At 40.2% G+C, this 19199-nt stretch overlaps 1 protein-coding gene across 2 annotated transcripts; it reads left to right on the top strand.

The window, feature by feature from the left end:
• The first annotated feature begins 157 nt into the window (after positions 1-157).
• Positions 158-19090, top strand: ptprna (protein tyrosine phosphatase receptor type Na). 2 transcript variants are annotated; one of them, XM_034886613.1, is made up of 24 exons: positions 158-482; positions 2499-2549; positions 6183-6293; positions 6859-6970; positions 7170-7317; positions 7640-7841; positions 8039-8188; positions 8378-8503; positions 8853-8887; positions 8974-9239; positions 9404-9490; positions 9650-9729; positions 9904-9968; positions 12534-12743; positions 13247-13513; positions 13626-13773; positions 13908-13981; positions 14530-14607; positions 14825-14944; positions 15249-15415; positions 16220-16273; positions 16427-16491; positions 17763-17836; positions 17991-19090. In XM_034886613.1, exons 1-24 carry the CDS (start codon positions 407-409, stop codon positions 18060-18062), a joined length of 2838 nt encoding a protein of 945 aa, XP_034742504.1. In that variant the 5' UTR covers positions 158-406; the 3' UTR covers positions 18063-19090. The 2 variants fall into 2 exon arrangements, with proteins under 2 accessions (XP_034742504.1, XP_034742505.1); XM_034886614.1 differs by lacking the exon at positions 158-482 and adding an exon at positions 830-848.
• Positions 19091-19199: the final 109 nt, after the last annotated feature.

Here is a 19199-nt window from a genome sequence, read left to right on the forward strand (position 1 = left end):
GCATTCCCCACGTTGTGTGTGCACGCGTCCCTTTATGATTAATGAATGCATGACGTCTGTGTATAGGTGGAAGTAAAACGTAACGCTGGTGACGTGCAGCGGCTGCAGGTTGAATCCCTCTGAGAGCTCTTCAGTGATCCAACGTAGTGTGTTCACCCCCCCCCCATCCTCACGCCCCGCCTTCACTGTGAGGAATTAGTTTTATTCAGCTATCCATTTATATTTTTCTTTCACATGGGCTCTTGGGGTGCAATGTGAGCTGTCGACACTGGCTGCAGCTCGTTAGAAAAAGATGGGGATTTAAAAAAAAAAAAAAAAAGATTCATGAAAAACTGGTACCAAAGCAAAGGGACTTCGCATCTTTTCTCTCTGCGTCTCCTCCGCTGCTGGGAGGCTTCAAAGGACCATGCAACACCTTAAGCCATGGCGAGCTTTGCTCCTTTTAACCGTGCTGTGCCAACTCGGAATCTCAGATAAATACGGTAAGATGATGACGGAAGTGATGGTGGATATACTGGTGATGGCACGGTCCTTATCATCAGAAAACCACGGTCATATTCCAGTGATATTCCCACAGGTAGCTACATGGTGTCTAAGCAAAGCTAATGACTTCACGGTGATCTGGAGGATGCTTATTACTCAGTGGCATTGCTATCATGTTGCTCTAATTTTCCAATAGATACATTTAGAGATCTATGTATTTAGGTGTAATTCTTCCAAAATAAACTGTAAATGATTTGCCATAGAGAGACGGGCTGTGTGGGTAGCTACGAGTGTACATAATGAGATTAAACTGAGGCGGTGAACAGATGGAGGATGCGAAAAGTGATAGGGAAGAGAAAACCTAGGTGAGTGAGTGTTTGATTTTTATTTTCTGGTAGAGCCTGGGTTCATTTTGATCCATCCCTCCATCCATGTCATGCCAACGATTAACACTCCTGATGCTGTTATTGGCATTATTTTATCATGTGTAGTCCTTTCTATTCAGACGGAAGGAAAGCCACCAAATTCAGTTGTTGGGGATACATGAATAACATACAGGACATGATAAAAGAAAAGTCAAGACAGCAGTTTTTATGTTTTATCCATAAAAAAGAGACAAACAGTTATTCACCACTACATTTCATATGATACCATACACTGATGACAGAAAAAGACTGCTTTTAATCAGAGATATATTGTACATTGCATATATTCTATATTGAAAAATAAACAAGAAAAATGACTAAAGAAAACAAGTGAAGTGAAATTGTTTTGTTTCAAAATGTGTTTACCGATTGTTTTGTTTCAAAATGTGTTCACTGATGCCTGTCAATGTAACATTTCGCTCTCAGCTATAAAAAGGGCTGTGACATTAGCAGTCATGGCTGGTTTAATAGTATTGACAATTGCAGCGGTAGTAGTTTAGTAGACTATTTGATATCGTTAAGTGCTGAAGTTAGAGTGATTTCATTGTTTTTCCTTTTTGCAGAAGGATGCACTAAACCAGCATAATTTGTGATTGATGCAATGATGCAACAAGTGAATTGTTTCGGTCCAGGTTCACATCCACTAGCTGCCCTATTTTGATTTTTATTTGGAATAATACATCTCTGATTTCCTTACATACACGCATTCACACACAAATTGCATACCATTTATTCACTAGTTTTTGTCTTATATTTGCAAATAGAGACAAGACGTGATTCTAGAGTGGTATCAAACAGTGATCTGTGTCGTGAAAGAGAGACACAGACAGAGCAATTGATGCATATTCTGCTGTGTTACATCCCTATCTATTGTCAGCCAGCTGCTCCTTCCCACACTACCTTCCAAGGTCTTACTCACCACCCTAAAATAAGAAGTGGTGGAACAGCTAAAAATGAAATGCAATACTACAATATTAGTGACAATGCTTTACAATTAACAAACCAGTTAACAAATCAGCCTAACATGAAGCCCCAAAATAATCTTGTCTTTCTAACGGATCAGTTTTTAACAACCATCAAATATTTGTTAACGTTTTAGCTTCTGCCATGCTTATCAAAGATGTATGTAGAAGCACTGATAGCCTGTCCAACCTGTACCACATTTTCATGATGTCTATGCAGTAGCAAAAGCATCCAAGTGAAAATAAGCTCCTTTTGCATTGCAAGGATTTTTATTAGGAGTTACAGGTTTTTATGCTAATGAATGACACCCCATGACGATTGAGGGGGCTTTTAAAAATGTACTTGTGCAATTATATAAAGGTCTTATAAAGGATAAGTGCAATGTGGGTTGGCTTTTATGATGGGCGCATTGAAATATGGAAGGCAGCGTGTGTTTCACTGTCAACCACTGTCCAGCAGTACATTTTAAGATGATTATAATGAGTAGACCTGGGTTAAGCTCACTTAACTGCGCTGTCATTTCAACCTTCTAAATGTGAGTTAAAGTAGTCGTTGCCATGGAAATTACTGTGAAAGATTTTTGCATTCTGAGTACCTGTTAGCCATCTCTTTGTCTTTTTACCTCAGGTTGCTTGTTTGAGAGAAAACTGTGCACAGGGCATCAGTTCTGCTCAGATGGTGAGTACACACACACACAAACACACACACACACACACACACACAATCAAACAATCTCTCTCTTGGGCTTTTAAGGCAGTGTACTGTATTAATCCTTTCTGTACCTTTACAGCATATTAAATTATTAACCTTGCAGCTGGAGACACTCACACATACTCGCTCTCTCTCTCTCACACACACACACACACACACACACACTATATGCAACTGGAACCATGCTAACACAAAGACTGAGTGAAAATTTACAAACACAAGCCAAGGATCTTTTCTCTCTAAGCCCAATAAGTCCGTCTCTCTCCATCACCTGCCCCTCTCCCTGTCCTCATCTTCATTTTAGTTAGCCCCTCCCCCGCTCTACTGTCTCTATAGCAACACTGACATCACTGTGAGGTCGACACCCCCGCAGTTGTTGTGGCAATAGAGCGATGAGTCACTGACGCACACTTCTCTGTGGAAATTGCACTTAAGCCCACGAATAGCCATTGGACGTAATACAGAATGGATTGGTACTTGCAATTCAGGAGCAGACTCAGGAGCAGAGGCTGTATTTATGCACATCTGTACGTCTGAGGACAGACCATGGGAGCCTTATAATAAGCTGCAAACAATGTTTTTTAGACACAAACATAGACCTAATTATTTGCGTTTAGATTATGAGGTTGAACAGGTCTGACTGCATGAGTAACATTAATGGTTATATTATAATGATTTTACTTGACATGCATGACGTTTCTAAGGCCTACAGCCAAGGCATCAAAGATGTTATGGAATAATAAATAGCATATTTAGTAAATTATATAAAAATAATTTTTTGGAGCTTCTCACAGACAATGCAGACATGCTGCATTGAAATTATATATTGGCAGTTACTGTTAATATTTCTTTAGGTTTATCTTTTCTCTGGCAAATTTAACAGTTATTACGTTATGGGTAGTTATCTGACCGCTTTATTACTCCAATGTTTTTGAAGCAGCCTTGTATGCTGACATAGCAGGAATTGATTGGGAGTATTGATATCAATTTCGTCTCTCTGTGTTGATCGATGTAGAGACTGATTCGTTATAGGAGGTAGCCGGTAGATGAAATGTGTGTCTCGGTGTGCTGTATGGAATGCATATCATCTTTTAGGTGCTCTCAGCAGTTGTTTATTTGTGTCTTTTGCAGGATGTGTGGCTGGCCCTATAGACTTGGCTATATGCCAGACAGATTTTTCAGATTTTTCATGTTGTTACAGCCACACTATTTTGGATACATTTGGTACAAGTAGTGGAGTGTGGAGTATTAGACACGGGGGTCTTTCCACCGTTTCCCCCCCTCTCAAAGACAGTCAGTGGTGAAGGTGTTGTTGACCTGTTTGTGGTGCTGTGTAATGTCGTTTATACATGGCCCAACGGTACAATCATGTTGTTATTGCAGGCCATGTAAGCCTGTAGAGTATGTTAGAGTGTGAGCCCTGGGTTAAACAGATTAAGGTCATACATTGTGACCTGAGTTCTATGTGCACAGGTGTAGCACCCTGACCATGTCAACCAACTGCTCCTTGAGGTGCTTACTTAGGGGATACCAAGTCAATGTACAACAGGAATCCAGCTAGCCAACTAGGGAAGGTTTGCTGGGTCTGTTGTAATAGGCCACTGTAGCACATGCACATTTTAGTGCGGTGCGCCACACAAGTGTTTATGTCTTTAGCTTGATTGGCTTGGCTAATTGACTTTACTATGTCTACACACACTTTTCTTCTTCGGGCTTACACAAAGTTCACCTACTGTAGAATATAGAACAAATGTTTGTCATTCATTTAACAATTAAACTTAATTTAAACCTTCACATTTTTGCATTTGTTTTTGAAATCATTTAATTTGAGCCAAACTATGCCTTTTTTATACATGTAACAGATATCCCCTGTCCTAAGATAATTACTATGGTATGTCCCCTGCACAAAAGTGACATCTACAGAAATAAGCCAAGCTCCAGAAATAGTCCCACTCCAAGCAAGCCATGCAGTTTTTTGTCTTCTCTCCATTCAGCTTCCAGTCCTCCTCCTCGTGTTCCTCTTCTGTCCGCCAGTCATCAGCTGGTTCCCCACCAGAATAGCAGCTACTGTCCTGCATTTTTAGGATACAATAGCCTATGTCACATTACATCATCGACATCAACTATTTGTACTTTTATTAAAGGTTTTGCTGACCGGGATAAAAAAATTATGGGAGAAGATGCACAAGTTTGTATCTGTATCTGTATCTGTAGTCAATATTGTGTAAAACTTCTCAGACTAAGGATCTACGTGGTTAACCCTATCACAAGGGTACGGCATTCATCTGATTGTATACCCACCCACCTACAAGAAGTTAACTCTGCAAAACAGAAGTTGATTCAAAACATGTCAGTCAAATTACTCTTCAAAACATTGAGGAGGAAAACATAATCTGTACTGTTTCCTATAACAATATATAAACTACATTAACTAAATCCTCGCTAGTCTTTTCAGTATAACAATTCATTGTTTTACAGTGGCAGGTTGGGTTGTGTGTGGTTTAGTCAAGACTGTGGTGACTCATCATTGCGCCAAATAAGATTTATTCCCATCACATCACAGTCTGACTATCTTTTTCTTCAGAAATCCTTCATTTTTATTCACTGAGATTTCAGAGATAGTTTAAGGACTTATGCCACTGATGTGACATCAATATTGATATCTCTGAATATTGTAGGACATTTAAGATTCTAAATATCTAACTCAGTTGTTTACGTAACATACACTTTGTGGTGCACGGCCTCTCTCCTCCTAAATCTTTTCTATCTGATGCTGAAGCAGGACACTATGTAGGTCAGGGGTTTTCCAGTATGCCTGATTCCCTGGTTACGACCAGTTTTCATTGTGGCTTATGTCAAAAAGTGTAATTGTTTAAGCTGATATAATGCACGTAATTGGTACATCTGTTCATGTACTGCATGCAGATGTTTAACAATTCACTAAAAATAATACTGAGCAAATGCTGTCATCATTTCTGTTGCCATGATGCTGCCTGCGGGTTAGCGACTATTCCAAATGAAATTTTCTAAAGCACTGGACTGACAATGGCAGAACCTTGTCAAAATCAGAGACAAGCGGTATAAGTGTGTGGGCTGTACTTCAAGGCTATGACTCACTGCTGTGGGCTAATGTGCTGTATGGAAGTGTGGTCAGGTAGGTATGCTACATAAGAATTAGGGGTGATATTACAATGGAATGTGCTATACCTCAAGAAAATACAGCAGCAACAGAAAATAAAAACTTCATTAAATGAGTTGTTACATTATCAGAGACTTTATTCTCAAATGGCATGTAAAGGTAGCAGGTGTTACTTTGTTCTATTCAAATAAGTAAGTTTGTCCCCATGAGTTTGCATGCAAAATATCTGAACCCTAAAACTGAATATAACTAAAATTGTAATATTTATAAATATGCTTTTTCTCCTTATTGTCTATGAACTCAAGTAAACATATTGTCTGTGAGTTGGACTTTAGGCCAGAAGTCACTTAAAAAAAAAGCTCAAGCGACTACTGGCAAAATAAAGGTTTTGTGTGTGTGTGTGTGTGTGTGTGTGTGTGTGTGTGTGTGTGTATGTGCATGTGTGCGTGTGTTTATTCCAGATGGACTGTTCGGTCAGTGTCGTAGCTCGAAGCAGGACTTGGTCCAGTACCAGGTTTCAGTTCCTGTTTTGAAGAGAATGCAGGAAGTCCTGAAACAGCTCATGCTGCAAGGTGAGATAAAAATCATCAATAGCATTATTTAAAAAAGCAGTTGGTGTGTGGTGTGTCTCTTTTAGTGATCATTTAAATGTTTTTACATGAGTTACATTCTGTATTCTATCTGCATTATTGTACCTAGAATTTAAATATCAGTCTTCTGTCATGTGTTAGTCTAATTTAAAGGAAAGAAAGTTGATGCAAAATAAAATATTTTTAAAACAAGACTACACAAGAGTCTTTAGCCATGCTAGCAGCTCTGCAGGGTTGTACATAGACACAGCTGTTCTATAAGCTAAATGCTAATGTCAGCATGCTAACATGCTCAAAATGACAATGCTAACATTCTGATGTTTAGCAGCTATAATGTTTTATCATGTTCACCCTTTAGTGTACCGTGCTAGCATGCTAGCATTAACTACATGTACAGTAGTACAATGCAGTAAAATGTAGAGGCAGAAATCCATTCACTATAGAAGCACTTAGCACTCTTTACAGTAATTGTTTTGTGTGTGTGTGTGTGTGTGTGTGTGTGTGTGTGTGTGTGTGTGTGTGCGTGCGTGTGTGCGTGTGTTTGCAGGATTTTCCTGGCAAAATGACATCACTCAGTATATCTTATCAAAGGAGCTGAAGAGAGTTCCCCATACTACCCACCCCTCTAAGCCAAACTTGTCTTCTTCCTCTTCTCATTTGTGAGTACTCTCCAGTTACAGTGATATTTATTGAAGAATGTATGTATATATTACACAAAAAAATAAGTCAAAGGACGGCGTAAGAGACATCTATTCATTGAGTTGTAATTATTTCCCTCTGGACCTATTCAGTTATCCTTCCCTCCTCTCAGCCCCTGTGGCATGATAATCCCCAGTTTGTTTCTCTCTGGGTTGCCAGGTCCAAACAGAACATCCCCCACGACCACAGCCCTAAGTCGGGGTCCACACCTTCTGGTGGAAACTATGTGGACTACATGATTGTTGAGCCTCCTCAGTCGCCAATACACATGCAGACAGCCTCAATGGACCCGTACGCATACCACCAGGTACACACACAGCATCCAAAAGCAGGTTTGTGTGTGTGTGTGTGTGTGTGTGTGTGTGTGTGTCAAACTAAAAAACTAGTCCCATGCATACGTGTGGTTAAAATAGACAAACACAAATGAAATCCCAACTCACAAAAAAATAAAACATCACAATCTAGAATTAAACCCATTGTAAATAATCCTAGATGGTAAATACATCCGAAAACGCAGAAACACAAATAAATATAATGAATATGACATATTAAACCATCACAAACATCATTAAAAATCACACACGCATCCAGACTGTACTAAATCAGCATAAAATCTCTCCTAATTCCAGCATAGATATCAAGATGATATAGAGAGATCCCTCATTGGAGCTGGAGCCGGTTATGCCCGCCCCTCTTCAAGGTCTCAGGCCAATCAAAGAGAGCGAGAGCGAGAGCGTGACAGGCAGGTGCTACAGGAAGCCTTGTCTCTGTACCTGGCGGCTGCGCAGCCCTCTTATCGCCACCGAGGGGCCGCTGCCATGGCTCCTGCAGGTAAATAAGATTAGTTATTTTCAAAAACACAATAAATAAGATGAACAGATTAAACAATAAACGTAATTGTTGTCTGGTCAAAAAAGTACTGTGATATAGAGGCTTTTTAAAGCATTTAGACTTAGCATTTACGACTAAACAATTCTCTTTAATTTCCTGTTGTTATGCTATGCTATGCTATGCTATGCTATGAGCAGGTCTCCCTTATTATGACGACCTGGAACTGGAGATACCAGTGGACTATGTGGAAGACTACACCCTAGAGGAGAGACTTGGTACTGCTGGCAGACAACAAACGCAGAATAAAAAAGTTCCTCAGGACATCAGCACTCTGTCTGGAAAAAATGGTGCGGAAAAGGGACTTAATTTGATTCAAACTTAATTCAAATGATGTATTACATAATTTCTTCTCAACACATTTAAATAACTGCTTCAACAGAGATGAGCAATAGGCGTACTTACACTGTGTGCGTACAGTACATCCATCCAATTTCAAAATTGGACAAGTCAGTGCTAACGTTGCTGTCCTGTGTTAGATGGCCTGCTCCAGAGGATGTCAGGAGTCCTGCAGAGGTACGGAGTTGACCCCAGAGAGCTCAGTCAAGAGCAGCTCTACAAGCTAGCCCTCATTCTGCAGCTGATGCGAGCCCAAGACAAAACAGGTAGTCTTTCAGTGATTTCTAAACTAAATAGAAATACTGAGTCATCTGTCTTTTCTTTTGCACATAAAAGTGGAATTATAAAGCTAAAATTTTTCATTTCAATGTCTATATGTATACATATACTGTATGAAGGAGCCTACTACCTTTTAATATGCCTTTTATACCTTATGATTTTATTCTATTATCCATTTTCTGCCTGTAAATCAAGGGGATGCTTTTTTAAGATGTTGAGATCTAAATAGCCCAAGAAAACTAGAACATCTTGCTGGCCGACAGACAATGCTAAAATAGAATTGTGTTGTATTGTAGTATTTGTTTAAAAAGTATGAGTTTGTGTGTCCTAATACAGATCCTATTGAGAAAGACCTTATTGCCCTCAAAGAGGTATGTCAGCGTTTATTGTCAGCAGTGTTCACACGGAGCAACTATACACCTTTATAACTGACAGATCTTTTATCATGCCCCATTAGATGCAGCTGTTAAAAACAGACAGTGTGTCCAATAAGCCGGAGAAGCCTGTCCCTGTTCCCGGCCCCCCTGATGCTCCTCCTGCCCCTGCCTCCACCTCAGTGCCAACTACACCTCCAGCCAAGAGTGCCAGTCTCCCTCCTTCTGCCTCCCAGCCTCCGCAGGCTGCTCCTGGTGAAACTGGACAAAGTTTGAAGAAGCAGGGGCTGCCACTGGTTGAGGGTGCAGGAGCCAAGGAGGAGTATGGGTACATTTACACCAACCAGAGGTCAGCAAGCGCTCAAAACCAGCTTTCAGCTCTCCGTTTATTGTAAATAAACTGCTTGAACATGAAGTCACTATATGTCGTATTACTTGCAATTATAGAGCAGCATTATAGCATTTATCAAACATGATGTTTACCAGGAGGATAATTATGTCTTTCATTCGTAGTCCTCTAAGTTTGTATGATGGAGTGAAGCTGTTGGACCTACTGGCTGATAAGATACACCTGACAACAAGCAGCTTCATCAAAATCAGGTAACAACTGTGTGTCTGTGTGTGTGCGTGTGGGTGTGTGTATGTGTGTCAGTGTGTGAGAGAGAGTTGCACATTTTAGGTTTTTACTTTAAACATTAAGAATATTTTTTACAGTTTTGAACCATCTAACGTGTGTCCCTGGGTTTTTTTTGTTGCCAGTGTGGTGGGCCCTGCACTGACGTTCCGTATCCGCCAGAATGAACTTAACATGACGGCTGAAGAGGTAGCTGCTAAAGCTGGTGAGGCTCAAATACACAAAAACACACAGACACACTAACACCTACCTGCCCACACATACACATAAAAGAATGAAGTGAAAAGTACGTGGGCAAGTTGTACTGTTGCTCTAACAGTTTCCTCCTCAAATACCATTTCACCAAACTTGCGTTTTTCGTTTTTTTTCAATCCAACAGTATCTGAAAAGAACTTCCTGGAGTCTGAGACAGGCCTGAAGATTGTACAGGCGGGAGTGGGTGAGGTACAAGATACACACATACACAGAAACTCACTTAGCCTATGAGCAAAATGCCCTTACATGCACACTGAAATCAAAAGTATTACACAATTACACAATCAAAGCCTTACACTCAAGGGGCAAAAAATTGGTCCAGATGTGCGCTACTATAAGCACAATGTCAGCCTCACACTTGTTTGCAAAACAATACACACAGTGATTAGCAAAACACTAAACACACTTGTATACATTAGACACAGAAGTATATCATGATGTCACTTCCTAGCAATTCCAAAGCGTGTCATATTAAGTGTTATATTACCATACCTATGAGCCAATCTGTGAAACACAGCCATCAGGTGCGCAAACACGTGATTGTTTATCGTAGAAACACCAATCAGGTTTAGGCACTATAAAAATGCAGCAGCTAAGTTTAGTATTTTCTGTGCTGTATTTTCCGTTTTCAGATCCTATTTATTTTTTACTGTAATTGTAACCTGTACTGGATACAGTGTTCTATGTTTGTTGTTTGCTGAGCTAACACTACTGTAGTAGCTGTATGAAAACTGGGACATGTTTGGTTGTGATTCTCCATGTTGACTGATTTGGGTATGTGGAGAGAAATAAATTATATTTTACTCAGTCTGCAGCATTGGTCTTGTGTAGAGTTTGATGAACTTATTGTATGTTTGCACTTTCTCTGTGCACATCATTCATTTACAGTACTCTAATCACTGAGAAGTAGAATTTCTAAAAGAGTTTTAGGTTAGCAACAGCAGTGTGTTACTGGCTAATTGTGTGTAGGGTTTTGAAAAAAAAAAAAACTGTCCCTTTTTCAAAATAGTTCTTGAGCAATCAAAAAAATGCAGTAACATATGGAGCGGTTGTCAAGGCAACAGATACAATCACTCCTTTGTATTCCTTGCCATTTAACTTTGATCTATTCATGAATGGACCCTCGTTTGACAGATAATCAGACTTGCCAGTGTTAAATTAGATTCTGGCTGACCACCAGCTCGTTACTGGATTTTTTTTGTATGAATCTACCTTTATTTATTTGTGTCTTTTATAGTTACTGGCTTGATTCTGTATGTTAATCCAGGGACTTTAAGAGATTTACATCAAGTCGTTTCACAGGTACTTTGAAATGGTTGCTTGTGAAAGATACACAGCGAGGTGTGTTAGCGTTTTGGGAAAACCTGAACAAATCACCTAACACATGAAGGGTTAAGGAATGGTTCAGATCTGGTGTGTATGTAAACGTAGTGAATATATTTGGTATTGCTCAGTCAAATTATTATTACAGTTTTTTTTTAATTACTAAATGATTGGGCACAACTGGAGTCGCATGTGCAAAACTCTGACTACAGTCGGCACAACAGCAATTCATGTGGACCAAACTGTTGTTCAGTTTTTATTGCTCTACACGCCGAATGACAGTGTGTGTTATCGCAGTGAAGGTTGTGCATAGTGTTTGGCTGCACTGAGCCTGTTTTGAGACGTGTGTTAAGACTTGTGTTGCTTGGAATGTGTTTTGCAGCTGATGTGAACTGTATAGTTCAGGTGACTTTTGGTATTGCAGACTGTAGTTAGAGTTTTGCACATGTAGCCCCAGTTGTGCCCACTGTTATTTAGCAATCAAAAAAAGTGCCATCAAAAGAAGGTGTTGAGGAAGAAAATGAGCTTAACTTTTTGTAAAAAAGATTACTTGGTGAGCACAAGCACTGTACAAAAGCAGTACAATCATTTCAGTTATAGAGCTTGTTTTACCACCACTACATTTGCTGTGCTGTAATATTGTGTGGGGGTGTTTGTCTGTGTGTGTGTGTGTGTGTGTGTGTGTGTGTGTGTGTGTGTGTGTATGTGTGTGTGTGTCTGTGTGTCTGTGTGTCTTTACCTCATAACAGCCATCATTTAACTTGTTGCCATGGTGCTCAATCTCCCCCAGTCCCACCCCCTACTGTGGCTCCCAGATCCCAGATGCTATGGCAACAGTAAAAGGTGTCATTAACCTCATTATTTGCTGTTTAAACAAACAGCATGCTTCCAGGCCTCTGAATCATTGCCTGCGTGTCAAACTTTGTGTTTAATAAATAGAAATGAAATTCCCTTTACACTGACTATCAGGATAACACACACACACACACACACACACACACACAAACACACCAATTGGATTCCGAGATGGGAGTGAGAATGTGCTGGATTGGGCAACATAGTTTTAAAAGATAGAAAGGATGATGATGAAGAGGTGAAATGACACACTGCTGTATTTTCAATTGGTTGCTTGTTCATACTACCTTAACTTCTCAGACGTCTATCTTTAAAACTTAACATCAACCTCTCGCTTAGCACACCTTGCTGTCATGTACAGTTACATAGAACCAAATGTGTTGTTCAAATGAAATGAGGGACCTTTAAATTCCAGTGGTGAGTGCCGATCCCTGGGTAGCTCAGCTTGGGTTGACTATTAAAAGGCGAGATATCAACAAATGCAGATAGCACTTAGGTGAATAATAACGTTTTCTATGTGTTCCTCCCCCTTTGCCCACATTACTCACTGCTCTTTATGATGTTTTTCCCCACCAGAGGACGGATGCACGGGGCCTCCCTCAGGTAACTAGGGTTTCCCAGGGCTCCAGTGGCACAGTCATCACCCTTGTTTCCATGGCAGTCGTAGGAGGCGTGCTGGTGTTGGCCATGGTCATAGCTTGTCTCAGGCACTACTCTCAGCAAGTGGAAAATGGCAAGCTTGGACTGGGGCCAGAGGGAGGAGCAGAAACACACTTTGACTACCAGGTAGGCAGCATTAGAAGATTCAGGCCTGAGGAATGGCCATTTTGAATAAAATAGATGGAGTTTTGTTTGTATGCATTTACATAAGTGTCATTGTCATGACAATGTGTAAGAAACCCCATTATTTATGTTTGAAAGGGCAATCAATTTGTGAATTTACATTTGTTATTCAGAGCATATACAGCAGGTCGTAATGAAGAAATCTATTTTTAGTTAGACGGAAGAAGGACTTAGGATGTTAATGTCATGTACTAATGTAATGCTGAAACAATCAGTTGATTAACTCAATCCTCACAAAATAATAATCAATACTAAACAGTAAGTGGTAAAAAAAGCCAAGCTTTTAAAGGCATTTGTCATCATTTTTCACAATTAGTAAATTTGCTTATACAGTAACCGATTATTCAATTAATCAGTATTGATAGTAATGCATAATTGCAGCCCTGATCTGTATCAATTACCTCGTATTCCGGTTCTACCGCTCCCTCTCCTTACTTCCTACTCAGGAGCTATGTCGGCAGCACATGGCGTCCAAAACCTCCCTGTCCCGCCAGGACCTTGTGGCAGGGGTGAGCAGCAGCATGGCAGGGTCCGCCATATGCCCCGGTGCTGGCGGTCGAAGGGGTACGGACACGTCTCGCGTCAGCAGCGTTTCCTCCCAGTTCAGCGATGGCCTCCAGCACAGCCCGTCCTCCACCCACAGCTCCACTCCGTCCTGGAGCGAAGAGCCAGCCCAGTCTAACATGGACATCTCTACTGGGCACATGATACTGGTGAGTTAATCAGAGAGGAGAGATAATGTTCTTCCCAATTTAGCACAAAATCATCCCTTTTCTCAGCGATATTAACCTCCTACATTTTATGTGCATGTTATGGCTGTGTCAGGCTTATATGGAGGATCACCTGCGGAATAAGGACCGTCTTCAGAGGGAGTGGGAGGCTCTGTGCTCATACCAGGCTGATCCCAGTTCAGTAGCTGTGGCTCAAATCCCCAGCAACATGGACAAAAACAGACACGCTGCATCCATCCCCTGTTAGTTCATCAATGTGTAACTGTGATTGTTTCCTATCTTTATCTGTTCTGGTGTTATGTTTATATCAATCACTGATCACCCTGCTGAGTTACTTGTTGAGCAACTCAATCTTGACACCTGTTTTCTTTTACAGATGATCACTCTCGGGTGAAGCTGAAGACTGAAGTCAACCCCAATAAACAAGACTACATCAATGCCAGCATCATTGTAAGAATACTTCAAACAATCTAAAACCAACATTTGTGGTCTGTTACATGGGGATTTATCCCCTTAATGCTTATACAATATGAGCGTATAAATAAACAGCCAGTCTTCTGATTATTTTTATGTCTCTGACCACCCATGTGTTTGACCTAAGTATATATTATTTATAAATGAACAATATTCTACTACATATTGCTGCTAATTCAGTTTCAATGTTAATGACTTCAGCAAGAAACTCCTTAATTTGTCTTCTTTTACAGGGAGAAAATCTGTGAACTGTGAATATTGAAACTATTTGGGTATATCTTACAGTTCCATTCTGTTTTTTTAACAGCTTCTCTATCAGAATATGAACACTTACCCCTGATGTAAATCTAATCTGTGAAATGAAATCAATGACCGAGAGGCCAAAGAAAAGATGTTGAAGCTTCTGACATCTGTGGTTATAACTATATTACTTTACTATATGAGATTGAATTGCTCCCTTGCTGTAGCTCATATTTTTGAGAATCCTCTGAGAAACTCTGCTCTCTTCCTTTTTGAACCCATAGGTTGATCATGACCCTCGCCAGCCAGCTTATATCGCCACACAGGGACCACTGCCTCACACTGTCGCTGATTTCTGGCAGGTCAGAACAATCTTCCTTTTGTTCTTTTTTCTGTTTTCCTAAATATTAAGAGGATTTACTTGCTGTTTAGTGAAAAATTAAAACAATGAAGGTCATTGGACCATTCAGTCCATCTGCAGGAAATCTGCCTTGTTACTCACGTACTGTACTTATTTTAAGACATGCGTGTTTGCGTGTGTGTGCGTGTGTGTGTGTGTGTTTTCTCTCTGACCGGCAGATGGTGTGGGAGAATGGCTGTACAGTGATAGTGATGATGACAGCTCTGGTGGAAGATGGAGAGAAGCAGTGCGAGCGATACTGGCCCGACGAGGGCTCTTCCCTCTACCACATCTATGAGGTTGTTTCCCTGTCGCATATCTCACAACCTTGCTCTCCTAGTAACAAACATTCAGTGTAATGTTTCCCTGCAGTGGAGTTGTGGCCATAATAGCTTTTCTTCAAAACACATATGTACAGGAGAGTGGCAGGATTATGTTAAATGTTTTTTTTTTATTTAAGCAAGCTTTAGGTGTCATGGATGGTGGCCTGATGGCGTCTTGGCCGGGTTGAAATGTTGCGTCCATCAACTCACTTTCTTTTACCATCTTGTCCATGTCATCGCCCCTCTCTTTTCCCTCTCTCTGTGTTTTGGTGTGTATCAGGTGAACCTGGTGTCAGAGCACATCTGGTGTAAGGACTTCCTGGTGCGTAGCTTCTACCTGAAGAACCTCCAGACGCAGGAGACCAGAACCTTGACGCAGTTCCACCTGCTGAGCTGGCCGGATGACGGCATCCCCACCTCCACGCGGCCACTGCTCGACTTCCGCAGGTTAGAAACTACACAATTGCGCGTAAAGATGAACGTACCGACTATCCCCACGTGCGCCCTTGATTTCAACAGGTGCCACAAGAAGTGGTAAACGCAAAACGTTACAGGGGGTCAGGATGAAGTGTGCGTAATGTTGCAATGACTCACTGGTGCCCTAACACACCAGCAGATTTGTATCATCTTGGTCGCATTCATCACATCAATCTTTTTTTCTCTATGTCCAATCTTCCCTGCCATTCTGCACAGCGTGTTCCACATTCAACACCCTATCAATCATCTTAGCTCTCTCTCTCTCTCCCTCTCTCCCAGTGTGCAGGTTGATAGGTTTGTATTTTAACATCTCCCAGTGTCATTTTTGTGGTTTGCAGCTAGTACTCTGGCTCCAGTTGCATAGTCACAAAAATGAGCATTGGAAGGTGTGACTGGCTACTGCAAGAGGGACAGTGAATCTGTGGCTTCCTCTTCACCTATTCTTGCCTGTTTTACCATGTCACTGGCGTCCACCGACTCATGCGGTTTTCTATTTCTTCCTGTCCTGGCATCCTTTACCTCAATCCTGATCCAACTGTTTTCGTCCGTCATATACCTTTCAAACCTTTGTTCCTCCTTCTCGGTCACATTCTGCTCTCCTCTCATTGCCTTTAATTGAATCACAAGCCTTAAGCGCCTGGTGTTGGATGCATTTATTAATGTCTTGATTTAACGTCTTGATTTAAGTTTATAATACATTATTTCATAATAAAGCAATTTTTCTGTTCTTTGTTCTCCTTTCTTTCTCTGCTGTCCCTTGTTCCCGCTTTTCAGGAAGGTGAACAAATGCTACAGAGGTCGTTCCTGTCCAATCATCGTTCACTGCGGGTAAAAAGAAAAAAAAAGAATCAAACGAGTGTCTGAGTTCTGTGAAGCACCGGAATTTACCGAATCATGTGAAACAAACTATATGTGTTTGGAAAGAAGTACACTTAATAGTACAAGTGCAATGTTTTCCATTTTTATCTCTCACTATCTCAGTGATGGCACTAGCCGGACTGGCGCATACATCCTGATTGACATGGTACTGAACCGCATGGCAAAAGGTTAGTCGCTCTCACGCACAAACACACACACACACACACACACACACACACACACACACACACACACAAACATACAAACACAAACATACAAACACACACAAATACACATACACACACACAAACAACAAAGTCTACATTTGGGGTGAGGTTGGAACTGTCAAGGCTCTTTGGAGCTCAGTGTGTATACACGTGTGTTACCTGTTGTGGACAGCGGAGGGGGCTGTAGTCACGATGTAGTTAAATGAGTCTGCCTATGTAACATTGGAATTATTCCACACTAAAGAATAGATCAGTACATGTATCATTTATGGCTACTGTTCCATACTGGGTAACACTTTAATAACCATCATTAATACATGGTAAATTGATAGTAAATTAAACTTTAGGTAATAACCTTAGTCATTTTACTGTTAACAAAACATAAAATGATGATTCCCAATGATATTTACTAATCATCAGTTATGCTGTAATTTTTGCTATTTTATTACTAGTTTAGTGTCATATAAAATAATTAGTTTATGAATTTGGCTAGTTAATACTTTTCCAATGGTTAATATTTGTTTTGTAAACATCTAAAAAACATTATTTGTTTGGGTATTATAAAGCTGCAACTAAGGGTTTTAATAAGTATTTAATGATTCATAAGTGGTTTATTAAGCATGAAGTAACATTGAATTGGCCCTATTCAGTCTTTTTTTGGTGAGCTATATGAATAATATTTATAGATAATGTAGAAACTATTAATCAACTATTAACAAGGTTGCCACTTTATCAACGCCATCCAAATTTTTTTTACACATGAGGGTTTACAAATAAATTCTTAAAGGTTTACAAATCGTTTGTGAATTATTAACAAATACTGTGAGTACGTGCACCCAGATAGTGGCGGTCCATATATAGAGGTTTACTCCTTGATTCAGATGACCAGGGTTCGACTCCGACCTGCAGCTCTTTGCTGCATGTCGTTCCCCCTCTCTGTCCCCTTTCATGTCTTCAGCTGTCATGTAAAAAATAAAAAAGGCTCAAAATGCCCAAAAAAATAAAATACCACGGGTACTGTCTTAAATTAACCAACAATTCACTGTTATCTTAACCCTGACGGTTTGTTTTAGTGTTTTCATAGTTGTCAGGATAACTTTCTTATCCTATTTTTCTATTTACATTTACAGAGTGCTAAGAGTAAAGGTTCTTAACTTCTGTGGCAAGAAAACTCTGGCAGTATACCTCAAAAACCGAGGTTGTGATGCTTTTACTGTTCTTGTTGTTTTTAGGAGTGAAGGAGATCGACATAGCAGCCACACTGGAGCACATCAGAGATCAGAGACCTGGCTTGGTCCGCACTAAGGTATCCTAAATTTGTGTTTGCACTATTTAAACACTTTTAAAGTGGACCTTTATCATAATGCAAAAGTCTCACTCTGTCCTATCTCTAACCTTCTCATTCACACCTTTCACCTTTCCATCTCGCTATTTCTTTCCCCACCTCTCATCCCGATCAGGACCAGTTTGAGTTTGCGCTGACAGCAGTAGCCGAGGAAGTGAATGCCATCTTGAAAGCCCTGCCGCAGTGAGTCGAGGACGCAGTGAGGACATCCACAGGCACACAGAAAGAAATATACATGACACGTTCGTACGATCCAGTCATGTATGTCTGGTCATCACTGTAAATAGGAATTTGCTCAACCACACTTGGAGCAGTTACTGCTCATAATTTCAGCATGCAGTATTTTACCATCTACTCGTTCTCTGGGTTTTTTAAACTTTTTGGAACTTAAATAAATAATTTCTGGCAGGGTGTAAATATGGACACAACATCAAATTATTTCACCAGTATGGCACAAAATTTGATCTTTGCTCTCTGAAGTTGATTAGACAACAATAAAGCCATCAGAGGTGAACTACAAGGAGTAAAAAGTTGCATTTACTGTCCCCTCTCCACATTACCTGTGTCTGAGGAGTCTTCTGCTGATGGTTGGAGTGTGACATCATTACCCATCTTACCACCCTCTAATCCCATCTTTGCTTCATCTACCCACTTGCTGGACATGATGATTCAACAGATGATTTATCATCAACATTTAGGGTTTTTCCTGTTGAACATTTTTCTGTGACTAATGTTAAAATAATGTTAAGCCCCTTTACAAACTTATCAAATTTCATAAGACATTCATCAGACTGATACCCAATAAGGTTTCAATCCATTCTCTGAGTGTGTTGTTAGGTGTCCACCAGAATACTGTATGCTACTGTCTAGTGTGTGTTGATATCCAGCAGGTTTTTATTTGCAAGGCTTGTCTTGACAACATGATTGTTGGCTTCAAGCACTGGTCCTTTTGTAACTGACGCTGTACCTTGACCACTTGGTACACCTCGCCTTCTGTCTCTCTCATTCTGCGCTCAAAGTAACTCTGTTTGGGTTCTTTTATTTACTCAGTGTACAACCTTCTGATTAATGTAAATAATTCATCCCGATGATTGTGATGATTTCATGTAGCAGAGAGATAGAAAATATCTATAAAAATGTATTTTTGACTTGACCTGAATAAATTTGTGATGTGATGCAGCAAAAACCTAAAAAAAATAAAAAAATAAAAAAAGCCTTAAGTGCTCATTTTCAGAACCCCTGTTTTGTTTACTGGTTGTGCTTTTTGTTTTATAAAAAGTTTTCTGGTTAGTGGGTTTGATCCATTGTTTTGAAATCAATGTAT

The sequence above is a fragment of the Etheostoma cragini genome, chromosome 11 (assembly GCF_013103735.1).
Source record: "Etheostoma cragini isolate CJK2018 chromosome 11, CSU_Ecrag_1.0, whole genome shotgun sequence".
Lineage (NCBI taxonomy): Eukaryota > Metazoa > Chordata > Actinopteri > Perciformes > Percidae > Etheostoma > Etheostoma cragini.

Excerpts from the sequence above, each read along its gene's own strand:
- ptprna (XM_034886613.1), top strand. The coding sequence starts at position 407 with ATGCAACACCTTAAGCCATGGCGAGCTTTGCTCCTTTTAACCGTGCTG. Across the intron at positions 2,550-6,182 it reads GCATCAGTTCTGCTCAGATG|ATGGACTGTTCGGTCAGTGT; the intron begins GTGAGTACACAC and ends TGTTTATTCCAG. Across the intron at positions 16,274-16,426 it reads CCAATCATCGTTCACTGCGG|TGATGGCACTAGCCGGACTG; the intron begins GTAAAAAGAAAA and ends TCACTATCTCAG.